At 56.3% G+C, this 24,659-nt stretch overlaps 7 protein-coding genes across 7 annotated transcripts; 3 read left to right on the forward strand and 4 right to left on the reverse strand.

Moving 5' to 3' along the window:
* The first annotated feature begins 1,775 nt into the window (after window positions 1-1,775).
* B0T15DRAFT_265707 (uncharacterized protein) lies at window positions 1,776-5,737 on the forward strand. Its single transcript, XM_062863402.1, has 3 exons — window positions 1,776-2,317; window positions 2,381-3,696; window positions 3,756-5,737. Exons 1-3 carry the CDS (start codon window positions 1,916-1,918, stop codon window positions 5,503-5,505), a joined length of 3,468 nt encoding a protein of 1,155 aa, XP_062718958.1. The 5' UTR covers window positions 1,776-1,915; the 3' UTR covers window positions 5,506-5,737.
* A 1,087-nt stretch (window positions 5,738-6,824) lies between these two features.
* On the forward strand, window positions 6,825-9,285 carry B0T15DRAFT_265739 (integral peroxisomal membrane peroxin-domain-containing protein). Its single transcript, XM_062863403.1, has 2 exons — window positions 6,825-8,560; window positions 8,615-9,285. Exons 1-2 carry the CDS (start codon window positions 7,055-7,057, stop codon window positions 9,212-9,214), a joined length of 2,106 nt encoding a protein of 701 aa, XP_062718959.1. The 5' UTR covers window positions 6,825-7,054; the 3' UTR covers window positions 9,215-9,285.
* A 2,077-nt stretch (window positions 9,286-11,362) lies between these two features.
* B0T15DRAFT_438497 (uncharacterized protein) lies at window positions 11,363-12,557 on the reverse strand. The gene is made up of 3 exons (XM_062865870.1): window positions 12,289-12,557; window positions 11,905-12,183; window positions 11,363-11,770 (listed from the first exon to the last, which is right to left on the reverse strand). Exons 1-3 carry the CDS (start codon window positions 12,428-12,430, stop codon window positions 11,613-11,615), a joined length of 579 nt encoding a protein of 192 aa, XP_062718960.1. The 5' UTR covers window positions 12,431-12,557; the 3' UTR covers window positions 11,363-11,612.
* Window positions 12,558-14,730: 2,173 nt separating this feature from the next.
* On the reverse strand, window positions 14,731-16,468 carry B0T15DRAFT_266240 (uncharacterized protein). The gene has a single exon (XM_062863407.1). The coding sequence runs from the start codon at window positions 16,322-16,324 to the stop codon at window positions 15,173-15,175; it is 1,152 nt and encodes a 383-aa protein (XP_062718961.1). The 5' UTR covers window positions 16,325-16,468; the 3' UTR covers window positions 14,731-15,172.
* A 755-nt stretch (window positions 16,469-17,223) lies between these two features.
* B0T15DRAFT_266063 (major facilitator superfamily domain-containing protein) lies at window positions 17,224-19,499 on the forward strand. The gene has a single exon (XM_062863406.1). The coding sequence runs from the start codon at window positions 17,558-17,560 to the stop codon at window positions 19,379-19,381; it is 1,824 nt and encodes a 607-aa protein (XP_062718962.1). The 5' UTR covers window positions 17,224-17,557; the 3' UTR covers window positions 19,382-19,499.
* B0T15DRAFT_266062 (uncharacterized protein) lies at window positions 19,500-21,315 on the reverse strand. The gene is made up of 5 exons (XM_062863405.1): window positions 20,870-21,315; window positions 20,390-20,747; window positions 20,171-20,272; window positions 19,877-20,104; window positions 19,500-19,802 (listed from the first exon to the last, which is right to left on the reverse strand). The coding sequence occupies exons 1-5, from the start codon at window positions 20,918-20,920 to the stop codon at window positions 19,618-19,620; spliced, it is 924 nt and encodes a 307-aa protein (XP_062718963.1). The 5' UTR covers window positions 20,921-21,315; the 3' UTR covers window positions 19,500-19,617.
* Window positions 21,316-21,999: 684 nt separating this feature from the next.
* B0T15DRAFT_266012 (uncharacterized protein) lies at window positions 22,000-24,166 on the reverse strand. Its single transcript, XM_062863404.1, has 3 exons — window positions 22,967-24,166; window positions 22,826-22,907; window positions 22,000-22,770 (listed from the first exon to the last, which is right to left on the reverse strand). The coding sequence occupies exons 1-3, from the start codon at window positions 23,876-23,878 to the stop codon at window positions 22,091-22,093; spliced, it is 1,674 nt and encodes a 557-aa protein (XP_062718964.1). The 5' UTR covers window positions 23,879-24,166; the 3' UTR covers window positions 22,000-22,090.
* Window positions 24,167-24,659: the final 493 nt, after the last annotated feature.

Here is a 24,659-nt window from a genome sequence, read left to right on the forward strand (position 1 = left end):
AATCTGGGAAGTGCGCGATAGCTTTGGAGGCTTTGGTAATATGCGTCGTCTGACGATGGAAGCGAAACAGCATGACTGAAAAGCCAACTTGCCTTTACTAATTAGTACTGTGTACGACCTCACCTCCCGTTGGGAGCGAAGAGAATGCCTCCAGCCGCTCGCGGATCCTACACGTGTGTAGAATCAGCTGCAGGTGACAAATGTACAGATTAAGGGCAGCACGGTGCATTGCTTATGTATTAGCGAAATCTATATAACGTCGCATGTAGAGAAGATAAATCCGTATAGAGAGTACAAAAGTTCCCACTGACCACATAATAACGCCGATAGTGGAACCACGCAGCCTCGGCAGTCGTAGTGACTCGTAGATCGGACTTTTGGAATGATCCTTCGGCGACACAAAAAGTGCTCATGCCTGATGGGGATGCGGCCGGGGCGAATGACGTACGAAAGCCTCGAACTCACACTGGAGGTTTCGGACATGATTAAACATTCTACGAACTTGGTGGATGGATCGCGACAGTCACACGGGAGCTGGGTGCACCGTTCTGCATATTCTGTCTCAATCGCCGTGCGACTCTCGTTGGTGGCTTGGCCAGCTCTCTGATTGCTTTCTGTTACACCCCGTGTCTGGGCGCCTCAAAAGGATGCTTTCACCACAATCCGAGTGCTAATCTTAGACCGCCCAATAATCCCTGTCTGGTGTCTCGTTCGCTGTGCCTAAGCCCCAATGTTTTTATCGCTAGTCTACGCCAACACTTTTCAAATCGGGTTTAGCCGTGTCATGCATACCTCAGGCTATGTACATAGAAGGTACCTTCCTACATACAGTACATGCATACATACAGCGTGTTCTGCCCTGCACTACCGGCTCGCTATCCGATCACTTTCTATGGTCTTCCGGGGGTTGTAGAGGGAACTCGTAACCGCAATTCGCACCCTAATGTGAGTTTGTATCCGTACTGGCGCGACTTTAGCCCGGCCACCTAAGGTAATAATAATAATAAGCATTGTAATAATTTTCGCATCTCTTATTACCTCCTGCATCCAAACTCCCTATGCCCTTTCATCCCCACTGCTTCCCGGTTCTCAGTCTCCATTGCTATCAGGCCACGCACCTACAACATCGCCCGCTTGCGATTATTTTCGGCAAAATCCCAAGTGACTCGCCCACATAGGTCTCTTCGATTGCGAGTAAGGCATAATACCTAAGGCAAGGTAAGCTTGTGACTTTTCTCTCACGAGTTCACGTTCAAATGTATTTCATGTAACTGTCGCCGCGCGACTCGCCAGCAGCACTAGCAAGTGGCAACATTGCAGATCCAACAACATCTCCATTCTGTTTCCCACGTCATTTACTATACCACATTCCTCGGTTTTCTCGCTCTCGGATCCTGGCTAGTAGCCGCATGATCCGAGAAACACCTTCTCAGACCCTTTCCCAACGCGCCGTTCTAGCTAGGTAGTGTTCTGCATGAGCACGCTACCTGGAAACGGGGCACAGCAGAAGCCAAGGGTAGGCCTGAACTTTGGGCCTGTTGTTTCCCAAGTTGGATCATCACCATGACGCCCAAAGTAGTGGCGTGGCAAGGAAACACAGCGCCGCACACAAACATACCTTACAGACCTAGACATACACACATACAACGTTCAAGTTTCCGACCCCATCTCGCAAACGGGCACGACTGTCAAGTTGTGGCCCGGCGAGGTCACCGCTACCATCTTAGCCGGTTTTGCTCGCCTCCCCAGATCTCTAACCTGCTGGCAGACGATCGCGACCGACTGCATTGAATCAACCATTTTGTTACTTCGTCCTCGCCTCTTCAAGTCTGTTGCCTTCACTTGCCCCTCTCTCTTTCTGTTTGGAGCGCTCAGCAAATCCTTGGGAATATAGGGCAACAAGTGGGGAGTTCGGATGATGTCAGACTGCCCCGATATGACGGGGTTGCAAAGTCTGCTGCCCGAGACAGTCCGGGTAGAGGCCAATTACGCAGAACTGAACGCAAAGCTCGCTGAGCTTCAGCACCAATATGACTTCCAGGAGCGTCAGGCAATGACGGTGCTTTCCGCAGAATCGAACGCCATCGAGGAAGATTTCGAGCGGCAGAGAGCGGAAATGGTTGCCGAACTAGGCTCGCTGCCGGCAGCTGTCGAGAAGGTCGTGAGGATTCTAAGCGAGAAGAAAGAAATGGAGATTGATGCGCTCCGCCGAAAACATGCAGAAGAGACGGCCGCGAGAAGGGCACGCTATCACGAACAGAAAACGAGATTCAAAGAAGAGTATTTCTCCATCATCACATCGCTGATGGGTGCGTTGGTAAGTTCACCCTACCCGTTACTCGTGTCTCGGGCACCAAGCCGATAATGAATCCTGCGCTAGCCAAGGCGAAGATCGGGTGACCACTACCCCGCCCGGCGTCGGATGTTGAGTGCGGGTGTCGACGAAAGCAACGCTGAGATCAACGGCAACAACAACTTGACCGAGGCTGCGTCGCGACCACCGGAGGCTGGGTTTCCGTTGCCAAGGGAGATCTCCAATCAACCTGACGCGCAGATTGCACCAGCACAAAATGACGCCCTCGGTCATGGGCAGTCGCGGTGGCCGCACCCGCCGTCACCGCACAGACAAGACACGTCCACCGAGTCCGTTCCCCCACAGCGAACAGACGAAAGGGGTTTTGTTGAGCGTGATCCTGGGACCGAAACGGTAGAGGGCCTACCGGATGGGCCCGAATCTAGTACGCCGGGTCAGAAGCCGCTTCGAATAGACCCCGTCTTGTCGGGTGGCGGTCATGAGCACAAGCGGAAAGCGAATGAGGCCTGCAACAGCGAACCTTCTGCATCTCCGTTGAATCGTGTCAAGCGTGCCAGGCTCGAGAAACTCGACGACAGCGAGAGCAGAGCTCCTGACGAGCTCTCGCCAGGGGCCGCTCCGGAGGCACCGGAGACACCAGAGACACCGGAGAGGACAATCTCGTTTGAGGATGTGTACGGCACGCCGGAACACCGGCCCCAGCATAGGCACATCATCGTCCAATATCCCAGCGGGTCGGGCAAGTTCTACATTCTCAGATGCGACGAACATGGGGTGCACTTTGGCGAACATCCACTGCGAGGGGCAGCTAAGCACCTTGCCAGCGCACAGCATGGTAACATGTCGAAGGCGCACGCCACGGCGATTGAGACGCTGGGCCACCGCGTTCTTGGTTGCACACAGGAGCTAGCAGAGCAGAACAACCGAGACGTTCTGAGCGGCTTCAAGGACGGCACCTACAAGATATTTAACGCAAACAACTTGAGCCAGGCGAAGCGCGCCGAGCTGGGCTTCCCACCTCTCGAAACCGGCACGGCCAAGGCCGGAATGGCCCGGAAACCCTCCACAGCGGTCACCAACCCCGAACCCTGCAGATTTTACCTGTGCTCTGTCGGAGAGCAGAAATGCCCCGTCTTAATCCTTCCTTGGGGTGACGTGTCCCCAGCCGGTCTTCATGGCACACTGGCCGGCACCGGTATTTTCCACGACGTCGCCGCCGATGGAAGGCAGCTTGGGGTGCCTATGCTGCCCAAGTGCTACACCTACGACGAGGAAAATGGTCGCGTCAAGGGTATCATGGGCTGGGCGAGGGGGTACGAGCTTGGCGGCCCGTTGGAGAAGAAACGTGAATTCCCCGTCTTGTGCGCTGAGAATGCTGATTAGTAAGTTATATGATTGCAAACTCGGCTCCGGGTGCTGGCTACGTGCTGACTGAGACCAGTCGTCTCTGGTCTCTTGGATGGGTCAAGGCTGTGCACCTGTTGCCTCTCGACTTTGACCATCCCGGGTCCCGGAATATCCCTTTCTTCAGAGTAGCCTTGGACTACTTTGTTACCAAGATTCTGCGTCGGCGTGGCGTCCCGGATGTTACGCATGCTACTGCTGAGGATGTCGAGATGAGGGACATCGGAGCTATGAACAACAACGGCTCGGAAGGCTATTCTGACCAGGATTCCATCAGCAAGGGCATAACAGATGCCGACAGCCGACGCACTAGCCTGTCGAACCAAGATGAGCAGCCCGTCGGCGAAGCGAAGTCGTTGGAAGGCGTCGTCAACTCTAAAAGTAAAAGGCCTACGGTGCCGGGGTCCTCGGCAACCCCCATATCCCCTGCGACCAACGCTCGATTGATCGCGGCTCAAGCTCTGAACTTGCAAACACCACCGCGGACCGCGTTCACGCCCATCAATGCCGCCAGTGGTGGCGAGCGAAACGCGTCTCGGAGCGCCTCTGCCAGTGTCGACCCTCCGTCAAGGCCCGGTTCAGTGTCGAGCACGAGCGGAGGACACAGGCGCGTGCTAAAGATTCATGCCCGCAGCCGCAATCCCCAGACACCGAACCAGAGCCATTCCGGTCAACATCCTGTAAACCTGCCCGAGAGGCCAATGAGCGGCGCGCTGTCGCATAGCGGCACTCCGATCCAACCTCAGGGCAACGAAAGGAAGGGGAGCCCGGCTTCTCTCCAGAACATCCTGCAGGAGTTTCCAAACCCAGGTGTCGTCGGCCCATCTCCAGTTGCCTCTCAGTCTCCCAAACCACCTGTGGCTCGACGGCCTCTCCCTTCGGCGCCAATGCGAGCCGCATCACCCTCCGTGGCAGCATCCAGCTCGCTCACAGTTCCGAAGCAACCGCAGCTCGCGAGAGAGATCCGGGCTGGCTCAGCACCAGCATCACACTCACCGCAGCAGTGGACAGACCCGGTGGCGGAAGAGATTCGGCGTGCTGAGAGCGCGACGGTAGCCACTCCCGGTTCGAGCAGGCATTCCACGCCTCAGCCACCAGTGCCGCTGACCGTGGCACGGGAACGGGAATCGGAATCGGAAGTAGAAGCCACAAAGAACGGGGAACGTCGTCCGTATGGAATTCAACTGCCTCCGCCGCCGGCGACCTGGTCACAGATCTCGCACCTCAATACAACTCCGCTTGCGACGCCCACTGCCAGCGCGGCCAACACGCGGTCGAACTCTCCGGTCTTGCCCTTGCCTAAAGCAGGCGCAGCCGCTCCTGGCTTCACGAAGCCCGATACCCCAACGATGACCCCTACCGGCGGATTCGTCCCCACCATGGACGTCTTTGATGTGGCGGCCTTCGTGGAAGACGACAGCGAAGTATTCCGCTCAGGCGCCCCGGGCCAATTTCTTCGCCTGATCGACGACCACCAAAGCGGTGTCTTTACGACGTCCTCGGACGCTCCTGTGTCCCTAAAAGTCGAACCGAGAAAGATCAAGTCTGTTGAGAGGGTAGCGTCACAGGGCGGGGCAGTGTGCGTGGTCAAGCTCATTTATCACGCTGAAAGGCCCGAAGGTCATCAGAGTGGTGATGAGCGCGAACACACGCAAATGCTCGTGATGGAAAAGGCCAGGTCAACCGCAAGTGGGATGCAGAATGGTGTGGTGCATGCCCGGCGGTTCTGCAGGCGGCTGTTGGAGTGGAACCCGGATATATCGAATCCCCCCGTCACCAATCCGTGAATCCTGTTTCTGTTTGATTGTTCCTCGGCGCTTGTAGCCCGGGCCGGGAAAGCAGGGAAAGAAAAGAAGAATGATCAGGGCCGCCCGCTTGGATGGGTGCGACCTTGGTGCAAGCAAGACTCCTTGAACGACGCCTTCAGTCCTGTAAGGCTGGGCATGCGGGCAACTTCCTCTTTAGATGCATTTTCCTTATACCTAAGCTGTCATGGCACTGATGCAATCTCGCATAGCCGCAGCTGGTCCTCCAGGATTTTACATCCTTTCTATCATAGTATGACTATAATATTTTATGGTATCCAGGCTCGCCAGGCTATTATCAGCTTCTGGATAAGAGGAACGAACATGCAACCTATCCATTGGACGATTTCGGGATCTTCTAGATGTCTTGATGCGGTAAAACAATGGCTGCACTGGAAAAAAAGAGGTTTGTTTACTATGAGGTTGCTCAAGGAAAGTACCGTATGTCACTTGGAAGTTGGGACTACTAGTAGTTCATTGGCTGTACTACGGCTCAACGGCAGGCGAATTGTTGTCCCCAGCCAACGAAAGATTTGTATCACTTTCGTTTCCCGACGGCATTTTTTTGGCTCACCCTAAACCCAACCCACTAACTGGTATTTTACAGGCCCTCGTTTTTGGAACCATATATGTACGGATCTGCTAGCTATGGACAACAACGTTAGCATGCAAGTTACAGGCTACAGCGAACCTGCGTGGGGGAGGGGGACTCGGGAGCGCAATCTTCTGCATACCGATTTGCATGTGATTCTCGACTTCCATGCTTGTCGCTCGGCAAGGCCGCAAGGGTGATGTGCGCTGCTGCTAATATGCTATCGCGGGGTCGTCCAGGCCGCGGCCTGCTGGAATTGGAATGGCGCCCCACGTCAGATCGGGATTCCTTTGACCTCGCTTCTCGCTGCGCCATTCTTCCGTCTCAGATGATAGTGTCATTTAAGACTCATTTGCTGTTGACACCGATGCACGAGGTATCCATTCCTACCTAGTTATTCTTCTTCGTTCCGGGTGCATTTGTTTTGACACCTAGGTCCAATACATAGGCAACCCTTGCTCGGATCAAGCCGCACTGACGCCCGAATGTGCGGCCTATGACGTGAGTAGACTGCAGCCCAGGGCGTCTACGGAGAGAGCCGACGCAAGTCGGCCAGCAACTTGATGGCTGCTTTTGTGAGTCCGGTTCATTCTCTGTAACCTCGCTCCTTCCCAACCGCAGTCGTCGCTCTTCATCACCAATCATCATTTCTCCCCTGGGACTCGCTCGGCCTTCGAGAAACCCGGGACTCGCCTTGAATTGTATTTGTACCTAGCTGGAGATCCCCTGCATTGCCTGCAATCCGATTGATAGGGACACAGCACGCACATGCGGCGGTCAGCATCCCGGACCCGGCGCGCAAGACAGACAAGAGGCTAGACATAAATGCACAAATAGCATCATGCTGGGCTGGCCGTCAGGCAAGCGATTAGAGAATCGGCCTTGACATAAGCTGACAAACATCACTCTCTCCGCCAACAGGAACCGTGGCTCTCGCACATGTCGACCCCTCGCATGCAGCGCGGCGACACGCAGGATTCGTCCTCCCTCCAACACCCGTCCACCCCGTCGCGTAACGATGGCCTCGCGCCGAACCCGACCCATGCCTCCTTCTCTCCGGCGACGCTGAGCTCCGCCGAGCCCAGCGCCACATCGGCGGCTAAGAGGAGGAGCACCATTCTGGTGCACCAGAAATCCCCGTTACTGCTTGCCACGCCGCCGCAGATCACGCGCGCATTGGCATATAGCCACCCGTTTCTGCTGCCGCTGAACAAGCTTGTGGGGCTGCTGACATGGACCACGGGAGACCCATGGGAGAGCTTCCTGTTGCTGACGGGGTTCTGGGCCGCGGTGCTATACGGGGATATCGTGATCCGCATGGCCGGACCCCTTGTACTCGTCCTGGTCCTGATCGGTGGCATGTATGGCCGACGCTTCAGTCCGCTGAGTAGCAGCGGATGGAGCGAACCCGGTCCCGGCGCCGGGGATGGGACTGCTCTCCAGGCCGAGGGAAAGGCTGCCAAGGCAGGGCGACGGAATAAGAATCCGTCGGTTGATGGGGTGCCAGACAAGAACAACAAGGGCGGGAACAGCAATGGGGGAACGGGGCGCCAGGTTGGTCACACGAGGAATCAGGGCTCGATATCCGAGGTCACAAACACACGCCATCAGAAGACACTGGACGAGATTGTCGAGACACTACGCGAGTTCACCGCAAGATGTAACATACTGCTGGAACCGCTCCTCGAGCTGACCGACTTCCTCAGCACTCAGCGTACGCCGACGTCGGCGACCACGCGGCCGGCGCTCACAACGCTTTTCGTCCGCATTCTCATCTGCACGCCCTTCTGGTTCCTTCTCACCATCCCCCCTCTCCGCATCATCACCACCCGCCGCGTTATCCTCATCCTGGGCACTATCCTCTTAACTTGGCATGCCCGCGTCATCCGGGTAACACGCGTCATCCTCTGGCGGAGTGCGACCATTCGGCGGTTCCTAGCCCTCGTCACAGGCCTGCAATTCGCGGGTCTGGCCAAGACGCAATCCACTCCGCCAACCACAGCAACCGAGCCGGCCGGCGTCGCATCCACAGCCAAGTCCAAAACTCCCTCCTCCAACCCCACGGCGCTCAAGACGCAGGGCGAGTCAGAGTTGACAAAGGCCCTCCGTCGCGAGCGCGGCGGCCGTGGAACGGGCGTGCGTTTTACCTTCATCATCTATGAGAACCAACGGCGATGGGTTGGACTTGGGTGGACGACGAACCTCTTCGCTTATGAGAGAGCGGCGTGGACCGACGAGCACAACAATCCGGTGCCGCCGAAGGATGAATTCGAGTTACCGGAGGTCGAGGACGGGAGCAACATGCGCTGGCAGTGGACGGAAGGATCGAGGTGGCGGGTGGATGGCGTGCTGGACGAGGCCGTCATGCCGACTGATGACAAGCAGGTTGGATGGGATTACGACGGTCCCGGGGGGAGAATGGGGTGGATTTATTACGACAACAAGGTTCGACTTCTGCTAAGCCATGCGTTGGAGAGCCGAGACTGACCCCGTGGACAGTGGCAGAACGGCCGGCGAGGCCAAGACAGCTGGGGTCGCTGGACGCGGCGGAGAAAGTGGTACCGCGACGCCGAACTCGTCGAAGCAGACGACATCCCCGAAGGGGAACCCGCCAACAGCGCCGCCGGTACGCCCGCCCACTCCAAGACCCCTATCCAAACCCCAGCACAGCCGCCCAGACCGCCCGGATTAACACCTACCCCGGCCATCCCCACAGTCGACTTGACCCCGTCCTCGCCAGACGTAGCCTTCTTTCCACCAGCCGCAACCCAACCGCGGCAGACCCAGCAGCCCGGTTCAAGCGGCCGAGAGCAAGAGAGCAAAGACTATGAGCTGGAACGAGAGGAGGAGTACGACACCGCCTCGATCCTCTCGACATCAAGCCGCTCGGCGCGGTTCAGACCACCGAGCCTGCGGCGTCGCATCACGGATAGCTCGCACCGCAGCTCCCGCAGCAGGAGGACGAGCCTGAGCATCGCGGCTAGCAGCGAGGACGACGCTGCCATGCTGGGGACACAGACAAGGATGGCGCTGGAGGAGACCGGGGCCGAGGCGGGGAGCTGGGGGGTGGGCGATGACGTCCGCATGGGCTTGGAGTAGCGGTCGCCGCCCGGAAGCGGATTGGTGAGGGGCCTAAGTGTAAGATTATCGTGTCTATGTCTACAACCAGGTTACTACACCATTTGGGCTTGGTTTGGCCGGATGAGCTGCTTGGTTATGGGTGGTAGGATGGGATGGGACATCAAACATAGGTGGCGTGGGCATTGCATGTCTGGGAAGCGTTGTACGGTCTTGCTTTTGGGTCCGGGGCGCTGGGACTTGGTTTTGGCTTGGGCGGGACGGAACAGCAAAGGCAGATGCTGGGAAATTCTCGGGGTATCTCAGTATCCAATATCACAACAATCACTACATCTGGTGTGCCATGCATCTACCAATGACAGCTTCAGCCCTTTCTATGAAAGATGAGACACCATGTAGGTCTGACAAGCAACAAACATCATCCGCATTTAGCTCAAATCCAAGCATCCCATGCTGCCAGTTAGGCGTCCGGCGTGATGTTGAGAGTGTTATATAACGGATCCACATTTGCGTCTGAGGATGCCAATGTCTGACGGAAGATAGCAGCTTACCAGTGCCAACAGCGTTATGGAAAGATGATCATAGGAACTCCACGGTCAAGTTTGTCACGGGTCACGATTTGAAGTGTCAGGTAATGTCGCTCACACGGACAAACTAGTTCAAGACTTGAATGGGATTTTGATAATGGTAAAGTCAGTGTTTGATCGAAGTCCCCTCAAGCGCTTGAAGCGGACTTGGTCAATATGCTCAAACTCAAAGCCAACGTGCCAAAAATCAACGTACTCAAGCAAAAGCTTCCCATGAGCATAGCTCGGTCCATGCCAACCCTGGCCCATTCTACTGCCGACCTTTCCTCCCATCCCTTCCCATCCCCTCCCTTCACTTCCATTTGATCCCATTTTATTCCATTCTATTCCTGCGGCCACTTGGCAACAACTGCAGCTGCTGGCACACGTTCGACAGTGCGCCCTGCGACAGTTTCAGGATTTCCCAGGCCTGGTCGAAGGAAGCGTGCCCGGTCTCCAGCCACACGCTGTGGCGGATCAGTCTCTCGAGGGTGGAGACGGTCTCGGCAACCAGCGCTTCGTGCTCGTGTAGTAGGCGGTTCTGAAGGAGCCCAAGGGCAATGCTCAGGGTCTTGTTGAAGAAGACTTGCAGGTCCATGTTCTTCTCGTCGGCTTGCGTAGGCAGGATCCAGTCGTTTTCCGGAGTTTTTGCCCTACCGTGGCGATGATGGCTTGATAATGAGCGTCTCGGCATTTTCTTACATGAGTTTGGGTCGTAGAAGGCTTGCACGGTGTGCTTGTGCGGTTGCCTTCGTGGCTCGCGGGGCTGTTTAGGTGGCTCTGGGCAAGACTAGAATGGCTCGGGTGCTGGGGACCTTGGTGATGCTTTATACCTGCTCTGAACGCCAACTGCCATAGTCTATGTGGCCCACGTAGCCTGTAGCACACAGACTCTGGCTCATGAGCTGCGAAAGTACTATCCTGCGTGGCCTACGATGCCTGTTTTTTTTAACCGTTGAGAGTCCTTCACACATCATAGACACTTCAAGCCAAAAGAACCACGTGTGCTGCGGCAGGAGGCGCCCAAGCCGTCATCTGCCTCGTCATCACCTCGAATACCAAAATAACCCGGGACACAGCTCAAGCCAGGCGTAAGATAACGGACATCGTTGTTCCCCCACTGCACATCATGATCGTGTTTCCGTTTCTGACGCGGCCGAGACCCTTGAACATCTCGGGTACCAGTAACCCATGAAGAAACAGACTAACTGTGGCACTACATACAGTGGCAGCATGACACATGTGACATGGCCTGCTTGGCTGTAGGGTAATACCAGTCATCCGATGTTGACATTCCCAGCGGCTAAATCCTTCGCCAGAGCCACAGGGAACCGTGACGCCGGGACAATGGCCAACCTGGTACTCGACACCGTCTGCAAGGCTGCCATTCCGGTCGTACATAAGCACAGCAGTCTACACCGTCGCCGCCCCTGGACTCACGTAACTGGCTTCTACGCCTTCCTCGTACAATACCTGTGTTTAGCTATCCACAAAGCGCTGACAATCTCTGGAACGGGGTATTGGTAGGTTAAAAATATCCTCTCCGTTAGAAAAGGATACGAAGCGCTACTACTCATGATCCATTCCTTGGAGTTTTGATATACCTCGCCATCCATAGCCACGGTCAACTATACACAAAAGGAAGCGAGAACGACAGACATGATAAAGTATAGCGAGGCAATCGACCATTAATCTGCCGTCAAAACCCCCTAAGCAAGCGAAAAGAAAAGAAAAGAAAAATAAAAAAGGGAAAGACCAGCCGCGGTCCGCTTCCTGCCCTTACCCCCCGTGAGAAAGGCAGCTGCATGACAGGTGCGGCAAGAAGGAGCAAAAATAACATCAGCCAGCCAACATCACCAGAGCAGCTCGAGCACCGCGCCCGCAACAGTACCGAGCACAAACGTCAGCAGGCTCTTGACCACGATCAGCAGACCGGCGACGACCTTGTCCAGCGCCTTGATGAGTCCAACCAAGGCGAACAGCAGCGGCTGGAGGTAATCGAGAACACAAGCTTATAAAAAGAGAAAACCAAAACAGTCAGCTTTTTCTCTTTCATAGGTAGACACTCCCCCGCAAAATTGGCCCCCAAGATATATATCAGGCCGTAAAGAGTTGTACACTAAGGTAGGGTAGGTAGGTACTTACCAAGACCCAGCTTGACAATGACAAACTTCAGCGTGCTGGCAATCTCCCACACAAGCAGCTGCACCTTGGTCAGCAGGCAGTCGTGCCCGCAAGCGCCGCCGGCCGCGTCACGGCCCTTGACGGCAGCGACGACGACGAGCTGGGCGGCCGAGGATCCGATCGCGGCGGTGGCCTGCGTGAGCGCGTCTGTGATGGCCTGGAAGTCCGGGCCCAGCGCGGCCGCCGCGGCGTTTTGCTGCTCGAGGTTCGGGTTGTCCACCACGCTGGCGACCGTCTCGTCTGTTTGTTTTTAAAAAGTTTTTTGCATTTGGTTAGCTAAGGGCATGGCAAAATGGAAAAAAAATAAAGAATAAAAAAAATAAAAGGGGGCGAGAGACGGCTTACTGATGTTGGCGGTGTGGGACATGACCAGCTCGGTCAGCCTGTCGATCTCATCGGCCTGCGTCTCGAGCTGGCGCTGCGCGAGAAGGGGCGTGGCCAGGGCCGAGGCGGCCAGTGAGAAGAGGGTGAAGAAGATGGCCTTCATTTTTTTTATATATATCTCTGGCTGTGTGCGTTGGGTTGTGTAGGAATCAAAGGGGCCTTGGCGGAGCGAGCGTTGACAGATTGTAGTAGAAGGATCGAAGTTAGAACTGAAGGGAAGAAGAGAAGACGGTTGCTCTGCTGCTGCTGAAACACAAGAGGGTCGATACTGGGAGGTGGAGGCTTGTATTTATGCTTTTCTGGTGACTATTTCTCCTGTCTACTTGCTTTGGAACCTCTTCATTGTCCGGAGGCAGATCAACGACCGCTGAGTCGCGCCCGTCAAGGCCCCTTCCCGGTTTTGCGACAGATTTTGGGCAATCTCGAGGGTTGATGGGCCGGTCCTTGCTGCATCTCTTCCTCCGTGTTCGCCTTGCCATAATGCCGTCGAGGCGTGCCGAAACTTGGTTTGAGTGTATTTGGAAGGACACAGATCTCAGCCCTTCATGAGATGAGTAGCAAAGGAAAGGGCTAGATCCAATGTCGATCGCGGATCGGCAGGGGACAGAGCCGTGATGCTTGCAGACAACCTCACTCGTCGGAAACACTCTAAAAATATGAGCTTGACGACATGTTGACCAGACTTCACCGGCGCTCAGGTTCGCGTGTAGCCAAGATAAACCGGTTTCGTGGCATTCTCATACACAGCAGTCAGCTTCCGTGCCTTCCAGGATAATCGGCCTAGAACTATGCCGGCCCCCAGCTGAGAGGTACTTAGGCACATACTCAATACTGTGGTACGATATTGAGATAGCTTGCTACCCTACCGAAGTGTCCAGTGCAGCGGGGAATAAGAACTAGGTGAGAAAAGACGGGCTGTCCCACATCCCATTGGTCACTCCTTTGTCTCTGCATCGGTAATGCTCCGCTGTCCCTGCGACTCCTAGTACAGAGCGTGCAGGACTCTACGCTATAGTCAAGGTTGCAATTATAGCCGCCGGTCGGATACAACACGATGATGTCAATACACGGGGCTGCAGCCGCTCGCCGATGGACATCGCTTTCTCTACGAGATTCTGTGATCTGTGACCTCCAAAGTTTTCAACGGGTTCCCCGTTATTTCCCCAATGTTTCACGTGGGCTCATCAGCCGGCCATGATGGTTCCCCGGCCCAGGGGTAACAAGAAGGAATAGGTGACCGATGCAAATCGCTCCCAAGACTGGGGCCACGAGGCCTGCCCCTGGACACGATCAACAGGCGTGCAGGTGGATGTTCAAAACTAGTGGAGCAAACATCCTAGGCCTTTTAGGTTTTGGGGACCATGAATCACAGCTTGTTACGGAGTACCTTAACGTAGATAATCGTCAGGACGATCGGCGCGGACTGGAGTCGGGTGGACGGAGCGTGTGGGGCATCCCCGGCTCTGTCCTCTGGGCATCCCATGGGACGGATCTTGGGGATGTTCCATGAGCCCCGCGGTTTCCCAGACAACTGCAGACTGTAGTAGCCGGCGTTCCGGTTGGCAGGCGTATGTAAGATTTACCCAGGACAAATGATTCCTTGAAGATTGGCACCTGCGGGGAAGGCGGCGGCATTGGGTGGCATCTAACTTCTAACTTCTAAGTACTTAATTAATATATGCTTAGATTGGCCTTGGAGGCTTGAGCAGCTCTAGATGCGCTGGGCGGGCTGGCACAAGGCGCTGGTTCTCCGACAATAGTTCAAAAGCAAGGAATTTGGTTAAGTGTTCACATATCAATTCCCAGTCTCGTCTAGTTAATATAGGACCACATTTCGCCGACTCCCTACCAGAGGGTAGGAGGAAGATCTCCGTGGCAAAGTATCGAGACTCCAGTCGCATACCTTAACTAAAGCACCATACCGCTTTTATATTGATTCCTTGGCTAGTTCTTTGATTCGGTGCAACATGCGTGTTTTGCCATGATTGCTGGATAGCAGGACCCTGCTTTGGGTTACCACCACAGACCTAGATATCAGGGTAGTAGGTTCGGCACATCGCGAAAGGACCCTACACTACACTGTAGGTACTAACGTTGGTACGATGACTATGCCCTTGTCTGGACAGACTCACAAAGCTGTGACGAAACCCAGGCAGTCCTGCCTCTGAAAGGGTTCTCCGGTCAAAGGTAATACTGGTCGGGCTGTAGGTCTCGGTGAAGCTAAAAGGTTTATAATAATGCACTCTGCAATGTCTGCACAGTAGGTAAGGCTACTGATTGAAATTGCTCACTGAGGAAGCTATCTGAATGAGTGACAGAATGGTAGGTCTATATACAGCTTCCTCCTCAGGTATCCTCGTACCTGGATCGTTTGGAACGTCGGTGTTGAACGCCGTTCCTTGGGAACGACGTTCCTAACTCTCGGTCCTGATTGGTCCTTTCTGGCCTGTAATGATTGGATGCGAGCGCTGCCCGCGGACCATGCAGGTCGGCCCCCACCGGCCTCTGCTGTGGAAGATTCCAGAGTCAGCGTCGAACTGGAGGCCCGATGAGAACGACCCCCCCGCACACGAAAACAGGACAACAAAACGTCGGATATCGAAACTGTAATCGAAGCCGTGCGTATTACCAGTCACTTGCCAGCCCGCTTCATCCTACCCGAATGGGGCCTGGATGGTGGTGGTGGTGTTGGTCGGGGGAGGGTGCTGTTGAAGGCAGGAAATGGTCTCAGAATCCCTGACAAGACGCGCTGGTAGGGGCGCACCGGATATTGCCGACACCCCGGCAGCATAGCCGCCTTGCCGAGCAGCTCGCCCGAGCGCGAGCGCGACGGCGTGTGTCCAGACTAATACACCGGGCGAGAGAATCCTCCGTACTTTTGATACCAGTGATTACAGAGGGTCTCACGCCAGTCGGCGCCATATTCGCTCTCCCAGATAACCGCAATCTCTCGCGCCACTTCGTCGCTCACATCGCTCCATCCCACCTCGTTGGTCTCGTCTCGGTGTCTCGCGAGCGTTGTGATGTCGAGGCGGTGCCCTGCCCATACGCCCCTCGAGATATTGACCGTATCGCTCATGCTAGTAAATGAGGATGTCGACCAGTATATGCGCGACATGACGACTTCACCGAAGCCCAAGACACTGATGTTGGGGCCGTGGACGAATTCTGGCTTCAGGATGATGGCTTCCGAGCGGACGAACTGCTTCGTCGTCAAGTTTCGAAGAATCCACTGCTGGTCTTGGGGGAAGTAGGTCTCCTCTTTAACCCGTATCTTCGAACGTATACAATGGAAAGCGGGATCCTTGGAGATGTCCTCCAAGTCGGAGAGGTGGCCAGCCAATGCCAGAGACTCGCCGAACAGACGAACGTCTTGTTCCGTGGTGGAAATACTGGGAAAAGTGAAGTGGTGAAGCGTGAACGGCTCATTCGCAAATGCCACATCCTCCCAGTCATCGTCCCAGTCGTACGGTATGTCGCTCGTCTTTTGATGCAAGACGTCTAGTTCTTCGGCCGAAAACAGGCCAGGAGGATAGTCGCCTGGCTTGACATCTTCTCCCACGCAGACTATATTCTCCTTGGCCCATCGTCCGAGGAACGAAGTGTAGTAATCATGTATACGTTCTCGACCGATCGACCAGAAGTACCGATTCGCGAGACCGAGGCGAAACACGTCTTCGATGCATTCGATGCAAGTAAAGATGAGCCGATGCACTTCGGGAGGAAGCGTAGAAAGGGTGACGGGGCGGTCGGTGACGGAGTGGTGGTCGATGACGGAGTGGTTGTCGGTGTCGGCCCTGTTATCGCCGTCTTTGGTTTTTGCTTGCTTGTGGCGGTGTGATATGCTCGCGTCTTCACAGATGGCATCGAACAAAGCGCGGAAGGTATCAAGGCCTTTCCCAATAGGGGTTTCCTTAATGACCTTGGAGTGCGGCTGGTCTGTCGGCGGGCGGGACGCCGTTGAGGGGACTGAGAGAAGTCGCGGTGCGCGGTCCATTGGGCTCGGACTCGCGCCCAACCACCGCCAGAAATTCGGGATTAGTCAGCAAAGTTGCTTAGCCGCCCGGCTCCGTACAATCCACCCCGGCAAGATCTTCCGGCCCGTTGAACTTGCACGTGATGTGCAGGCTCGAACGACAAAATCGCGAGTGGGGAGCGGTGTCAGTGGGAATCTACACCACGAAGCTCAAGAGGAGGGACCTTAGGACTTGCGAGCGAAACTCGCGACCAAGATGAAGATGAAATGACTGCGGACAAGTTTCGAGCAGAAGCGGAAGTTCTGCCCTTCAAAATGACTTTTTTGCCAAGGACCGGTCAATAGGACCCAGAAGGCCAAAGGGACGCGGCAGTTTCTCAACCGCCTCCCACCACGCCAAAGCCGCCGCTTCGGCCTGCGCCTTGTCAGGCTTATGGTCGGACAGTCCATCATCCTGGAAATCGATTATCCGACCGCTCTCCGGCTTGACACACCCGTTGACCATCAGTAACTTAGCGCCAAGATCACAGTGACGGTTTTCTTTTGGGCTATTCAGGCTCGACGCTGCACTTAAGAGGATAACCATGACGGGGCGATTCTAAACCCTGAGGGGGGTCCGGCCGGGCTCAAGAGCCCTGACGCCAGTGGCACAGTTCGAGGGCTCAGAGGACTTCCGGAGGAGGCTGAGCTCCCACAGCAATCTCCAGGGACGGCTGGACGGGACTTTCCTTAGTTGGCAGGAGAGCGCCGAAAATCGCCATGAATGTCTGCTTGCGCATCACCGCATCGCATCACCAGCGTCAGGGTTAGACATCACTTATAGTTAAGACCATTCGACAGCCTGAAGTATTTGGTTGGCGCCGGAGTGCTGACAAGCTCCGATGACGGGTCGTGAAGAATCCGCATGTCTTGGCACCCCACTCACCGTCCCCTGATTTTCCCCTTTAGGGAAGGCTCCGTTATCAGATCATCTGATAATTTTTATCGATTTCTCTTGGATGGCTCGGCCGTGTCACCTCACAGCATCCTGCACAACAGTATTAGCGCAATCCAGCCGGGGTACAGCCGGAAGGGGAGCGTACAGTCGCTCAAGCCTTCTCAAAGCAGGCAATCTCCCGCATGGAAGAAAATTTCGACTTCTTGTGCCAGAGGATAAATACCGCTGCATTGCATGTGGGTGCAGGCCTTCTGTTTTAATTTATCGTGTTGATCATTTCAACGTTAACTTTCGGCCCGGGGGGAGCCTTCGCATCCATGCTCAGCAACGGCGACAACAGCCCGCCTTCCTCGCGCGGCGGGGCCAACAATAACACAGCGGAGGCCGCCGATGCCGCTACCACCCAACATGACCTCGCCGGCCGGCCATCCTCCACCATCACGATCGACGAAAAGTCGCCCGGTGTCCGCCGCATCGAGGCGCTCTCGGCCGTCTTGACCACGGGGGACCGCGTTTTTATCTTCATTGGCGTCTTTCTGGTGGCCTTTGCGTATGGGCTCGACGGCACAGTGCGCTATGCGTACCAAGCGGAAGCGACGGCCTCCTTCTCGCAGCACTCGCTTCTGGCCTCCGTGAACGTGCTGCGGTCCGTCATTGCTGCCGCTGCCCAGCCCACCTCGGCCAAGATTGCCGACATCTTCGGTCGCGCCGAGCTCGTCTGCCTGTCCGTGCTCTTCTACGTTGTCGGCACCCTCGTCGAGACCGTGTCGCACAATGTCTCGACCTTCTCAGCGGGAGCCATCATCTACCAGATCGGCTACACCATGATCATGCTGCTCGTCGAGGTCATCGTCGCCGACATCACGTCGACGCGCGCCCGCCTCCTCTTCAGCTACATCCCGGCCACGCCCTTCCTCATCACCACCTGGGTCAGCGGCAACATCTCGCAAGCCGTGCTGGGCGCCACCACCTGGCGCTGGGGCATTGGCATGTGGTGCATCATCTACCCCGTTTGCGCCATGCCGCTGATCCTGAGTCTGGCCGTCGTCGGCCACCGCGCCCGCAAACACGGCCTGATGGAGAAGTACAGCGAGGCAGTCAAGCGCCAGCCCTGGGGCCCGTTCCTCGTCGACCTCTTCTGGCGGATCGACGTGATCGGCATCATCCTGATGATAGCCGTGTTCGCCCTCATCCTGGCGCCCATGACTCTGGCCGGCGGCTTCGAGGCCTCCTGGACGGCCCCGCAAATTCTGGGCCCTCTCATCGTCGGCGTCTGCACGATCCCGATCTTTGTCTTCTGGCAGCTGCGCGCCCCTCACCCTCTGGTGCCCTTCTACCTCATCAAGGACCGCGCCGTTTGGGGCGCCCTGGGCATCGCCATGCTGCTCAACTGGGCTTGGTACATGCAGGGCGACTACCTGTACACTGTCCTCATCGTCGCCTTCGACTTCGACATCATGACCGCTACCCGTGTCTCCTCGTTCTACAGCTTCTTCAGCGTCGTGACGGGCTGTATCCTCGGCTTCATCGTCTACAAGGTCCGCCGCCTGAAGATGTTCATCGTTGCCGGCACCTGTCTCTTCATGGTTGCTTTCGGCCTCCTGATCCGCTACCGCGGAGACACCGACAGCTCGAGCCGCGCCGGCGTCATCGGCGCCCAGGTCCTGCTGGGCATCGCCGGCGGCATGTTCCCCTATCCGGCCCAGGCGTCGCTCCAGACCGTCCTGAAGCACGAGCACCTCGCCGTCATGACGGGCGTCTACCTGGCCACCTACAACCTCGGCTCTGCGTTCGGCGGCGCCGTCTCCGGCGCCATCTGGACCCAGGTCCTGCCGGGCGACCTCAACCAGCGCCTCTCCCAGTTCAACAACGCCACACTGGCCACCTACGCCTACGGAAATCCCTTCGCTTTCATCGTAGATTATCCCGTCGGCACGCCGGAACGCCAGGCCGTTGTCGATTCGTACAAGCACGCCCAACGACTGCTGACCATCACCGGTATCTGCTTGTGTGTGCCGCTAATCGCCTTTGCGGCGGCCTTGCGGAATCCAAAATTGAACGACCAGCAGACCCTAGCCGCGGAATCGCCGGCGATCCGACATGTTGTTGAGACCGAGAGTCGTGGGGATGAAAAGGCGTAATATGAGATAACCCGGAGGAATTGTGGTTGGAGCGATTCAAAGTCTAGTTGTTTCGTTAGGGCGGGCATTGCCTAAGGTAATCTAGAGCTCAATCAGGAAGTTGTAGAACAACAAAGCGTTACTGCTGAACTGTTCCGCATAATGCCCGCTTATTTTATTGTTATGTGTTTTTGAGTGCTGTCCAGGGATGCAGAGTCCTGTGATACGGCCCTGACACTGCTGGTCAAAGGCCACATTCATTCGGACAGCCCGTTCTTGCGTTCAATTTCTTCCTTGCTCGGGCACCACTTGTCCTGGAGGGCCTTGTCCAGGCTCAAGGCATACACATCCTTGCTCCACCACTCGCCCCAGCTGGTGAGGAAGATCTGGTCGGGGTCCTCGGGGATGTCGCGCGTGAAGGCACGGAAGATGCTTTGTGCCCCTGTCGCATTGTAAGTTTCTCTGATGTTGCCCTGGAAAAGAAATGAAGAAGTGATGCCCGTGACTGGAACTCACCCTCAGGAACCGTCTTGGCATCAGGCATGTCCATGGTCAGCTTCATACCGGAGCCCCTGCCGATGCCTGTGTCGGGAATCAGACCGGGCGAGACGGCAACCACAGTACACTGGCCCTTCAGCTGGCGGCGCCACCAGTGCGCACCCAGCAGCTGGACAAACTTGGTCTGGCTGTAGGTGGTCTGGCCATCGGCACCGGAGCCCGCTTTCAGATCGCTGTCGAGGGAATCTGCGCCGTCTGTCAATCAGCTGGGCCCTACGTGGATAATCGGTGTGGCCCTTGGAGAACACAAACCTGTCTGCTGCACGCGACGTATCGCGCCAGACGAAACCACCACAATCCTCGCCTTCGACTCAACCAGCTTCTCCCGGAGCAGATGCACCAGGTAATGCTGCGCTATTCAACCGCACACACTCAGCAGTTAGCCCAACCTTCCTGAACCCCATTCTTCATCACCCAACCCCGTAACAACAATAATAAGTAAAAGAGAAGAAAAGAAAAGAAAGGACTTACAAAGGTGGTTGACAACAAAACTCTCACACCACCCCTTTTCCCCAAATTCTCCCTTCCCTTCCTCCTGTCCCTTCAGGTTTGCACCCGCCGGGTTGGTCACAGCAGCATTCAGCAACAGATAATCCAGCCCACCATTATGCCCCTCGTCCCTCAGCCGCTGCAGCGTGAGCTGCGCAAACGAGCGCGTCGCCCGCAGGTCCGACAGCTCCAGCGGCAGCACGGTCAGGCTGTGCCGGGCGCTGTCGTAGCGCAGCGCGTCGTAGGCCGCCTGCGTGCGGGCGACGTCGCGCGCGCCGAGGATGAAGCGGTATGGGGTAGTGGAGGGCTGGAAGAGGAGCTGTTTTACCAGCTCGAAACCCTGGCATTGTTGGTTGTGTGTTAGTGACGTAGTTCGGTGAGACAGATAGCTATACAATACAGAGGAGGGGGTAGATATGTGTAGGTATGTATGCAGGTATGTATGTATGTACATGTACATACAATGCCGGATGAAGCTCCGGTGGCGACGATCGTTTTGGCCACGGCTGTCATGGTACTGAGTTGATGAGTTCAAGCTTGTTTGGTGAGTCGTTGTTACGGTACTGAGAGTAGAGCTCTGAGGTTAGATCTAGACGTTGAAGGGACGATGATTGTAAGGTTAACGCTGTGTACGATGGATGTTTCTTAGATATAGCAAGTCGCCGGGCCTCGGGGTTCAGACTGTGATGGAACGACAGGCGAGGAGTGATGTTGTTGGCATGCTCGGGTTGCATCTTAAGTCCGCCATCCGGGGTTGGGGTTAGCTAACTCCGAGCTTTTCTCCTCAGCCCCCTGATTCCAGTGGCACCACCATTGCTTATGAATCCGCAGTTCGGGAAGTTCACCAGAAGTAAGGTGACAGATCGAGCTGATCCTGGAATGGGGATTGTGTAAGCTATATGTATAGCGCCAGCCCCTAACGCAAGCGCAATCTCATCTCGTACCTAATACCTTAGGTAGTTAGTCGGCCAGTTGTCTCTGGCTACCCCTTGTGGCACCCAGGGCTCACCTATTTTCTCACATGTTTGAAGCCAGATCACGCTAACCATATCTCTCATGCTTTCAGTGCCCATGCATACTCTCATCAAGGCTTATTATGCCTGTCCGAGGCCTCATGATATGCGCATGGTATACCAGCTCGATTTCTTCCTTATTTAACGGTCACAATGACTATTGCCGACTCGGTATTGTACCTCATTCTCTAACGAAACAAGTCATGGCCCTGTGAATCCGTCATAGCAACATAGATCTCGTATATCTCTTTCCAGATGAACCAAGAATAACTTCATCACATCATAAGTCATCATCTGCGTTCCACATCCAAAGACAGTCGTAACAACACCCATATACACCACAACACCCTGAGCCGTAGCACGCTGCTATCATATCCTCCGAATGGCGGCCCTCGGTCCTTAGCTCCTGACTGTAAGGCACACCGATCCAACATCAAGTGAGAGTAGCCAACATAGCCTTCATCAACCTCGGCGGAGGACCTGCGCATCACACAGCATCAGCAAATATTCTCTCATCCCACCCCGGGCATAATAATTCTTTCCAACCCACACTAGCCCCCTTCGCCCCAGCTCACAGAACAGGTTCCAGAAAACGCAACACATTCTGCATAAGAAAATAAGAAGGAAAAAAAACGCACCGACATCCCACCAAGCCAAACATGTGAGGAAATCACCGGTGCCGCGATGGCACGCTAATAGACAGCCTACCTCTCTTGTCCTTCTCAATCCGGACCCCACCCCTGCTCGGCTCACGCACCCTCTCGACCTCCTCCTCGTATAGCACCAGCTCGCCCGTGCTCAGCCTCTCCGCCCGGATCAACTCGCCGCCGCGGCTCACGCTCCGATGGCGGCTGCGGCTGCCGTGGCGGTGGTGGCGGCTCCGGTCTCGCCGCGCGAGCTGGCGCTCCAAGTGGCTGATCTGCGAGCGGAGTTCGTCTGTCTCGAGCGAACCGCGGCGGTGGTGGGCCGTGGCGAGGGCCACCGGGCCGACGGGCATCGCGGCCGATTCTTCGATGTCGCGTCGGTAGACGACGGGCGTGGCTGTCGTCGAGGTCGTGTAGGTGTCGTAGGAGGTGGTTGTGTCGTACGAGGAGGCGGTGTCGTACGAAGCGGTCGTGTACGTACGGGCGGGGGACACGTCGCGGATGACGGTTGTTTTGACGACTTCGACTGGCTGCTGCGGCGGCGGGTTGGCTTGGATAATAACAGGGCCGGTGCCGGCGGGAGCGGCTGGGGCTGGGGGAGGTCCGGGCAGTGCAGCCGGGCCTTCCCAGACTTCCCTTCGCGTCTCCACCCGCTCCTCGATGATGTCGCCCGCGCTGGAACGGGCGGCAATGACTTCGAGCTCACCTGAGGCAAGTCAGTCGGGGCATCATCCAGTGATCGACGGCAGGAGGGGACCAACTGTTTTTGTACTCATCGCTGAGCTTGAGCAGGTCGTCGATGTTCTGCTGGCCGAGTGCCTTCTGCACGATGATGATGTTGCCCTGCAACCGAGTCAGCATGAAGAAATTGCCTTGTCTTGATTCGATTCAAGCCATCCTACCTCCTCCACGAACGGGTAGCCGAGGTCAATGAGCGCCCGCTTGGAAACGAGCCGGGCCGGAATGCGAGTCTTGCCCTTCTTGGGATACTCGCTCCTGGCCGTCAGCGTCGTGCCGCCACTGCTCGAAGAGCTACTGGTGCTGGATGACCTCGATCGAACCCTCGATTCCCGGCTCCGTGTCCTGCGCCTAGTACGGATAATCTCCTTCTCGCGCACCCGCTCAGGGTAGGCCTCCCGGAAGTCATCGTCGCCATACCGATGCGGGTCGGAGACCTGGATCTCGTCACGGTATTCCCTCTCAGAAACCACCCTCTCCCGGGGAGGAGGCAATGCCTTCGACCTCGGCAGCGGAATGTCGACATATGGCGGCACCCTGTAGTCATCGCGCCGGGCCGGAGGCCCATACTCTTCTCTCTCTTTCTCCCAGTACCGCCTTGCAGGCTTCCGATCAAATGTATCCAGACTCGACTGCCTCCTGATCAGCCGCGTCGGCCTCCTAACCGGCGACGGTGACGGAGTGCGGTAGCGCACCCGCTCCTCGATCTCAACGCGCGACCTCTCCACCTCAGAGGCAGGCGGAGGCGACGGCATGCGGCGCCGAATAAACCGCGGCTCGCGCTCCTCGTCGTCGTACACGACCCGGCGGCGCTCGCGCACCACGACATCGTCGTCTTCATCGTTGTACGTGCGGAACCGTCGCTCAGATCTCACGTCGGACGGTGCCGCCTCGGATCGGTCGTCGCGTGGCGGTGGTGGACGGGAGGACGAACCGCCGCGTCGCACGTACACATGGTCATCTGATTCCTCGAATCGCTCACGGATGTCGCCGTACCTGTCGCGGTCGCGCTCGTACTCGTAGCGGCCGCGGTCCCAGCGCTCGGCGCGCTCGGGGCCGGATGATCGGTGGGCCATGGATAAAAGGAGACGTCCCGTTCGTTGGATTGGTTGGATGACTGGGTTGCTAGTGGGGTGCCTACGGTCCGCAGGCTGATGGCTCGAGCCTGGGATACTAATATGCTTGAGCTACTGGAGGTCTTTGCGATGAAAATGGCACGGGCGCGTAGGTTCCCGGTCTTGTAGTTGGGTGTTCGGACGAGTTCGAAGTTGCAGTGAGGGGTCGCAGGCACAAAGCAGGGATTAGCAGGTGGGTTTGGTCCAAGGTGTTGGTCCGATGACGACACAGATGGAGTCAGAATGACCGTAACGAGCTAGCAAAGGGGGATCGCCAAGCCTTCTAGCAGATACGGAGTGGTCCGTGTGCCAGTGCCACCTCTGCACGGCAATGCAAAGACCCGCTCGCTTTGAGCGGACTCGGACGAGTTTATCAGGCTTCAAGTCGTATTAGGCTCTTGTCGATCGGCTCGGCTTCGAGCAATCGAAGATTTGTTGAAGCCGAGGAGCGGCCAAATCTCGTCCGCGAGCTATTATTGGTGCTGGGCCATAGCAATAGCCTTATGTGGACCGAAAACAGAGCTGACCAAGGCTCAAGCTGAGAAGCTCAGGATCTACGAACATTCTGCTGGGCTTCAGGCGAGCATCACCTGGTAACCCAGCCATGGCTTGGAAATGTGCGATTGTCTTTTTCCAGCAGGACCCTGAGGCGGATAGGGTACCGGCATTTCTTGTCACTCTCGAAGGGTCCTTCAGCTGCGTCTTCGTGCATGCAAGATGACGTCCGTATGTTGCCGGCAGA

The sequence above is a fragment of the Chaetomium strumarium genome (genome assembly GCF_033439665.1).
Source record: "Chaetomium strumarium strain CBS 333.67 chromosome Unknown B0T15scaffold_6, whole genome shotgun sequence".
In the NCBI taxonomy this organism is placed as follows: Eukaryota; Fungi; Ascomycota; class Sordariomycetes; order Sordariales; family Chaetomiaceae; genus Chaetomium; species Chaetomium strumarium.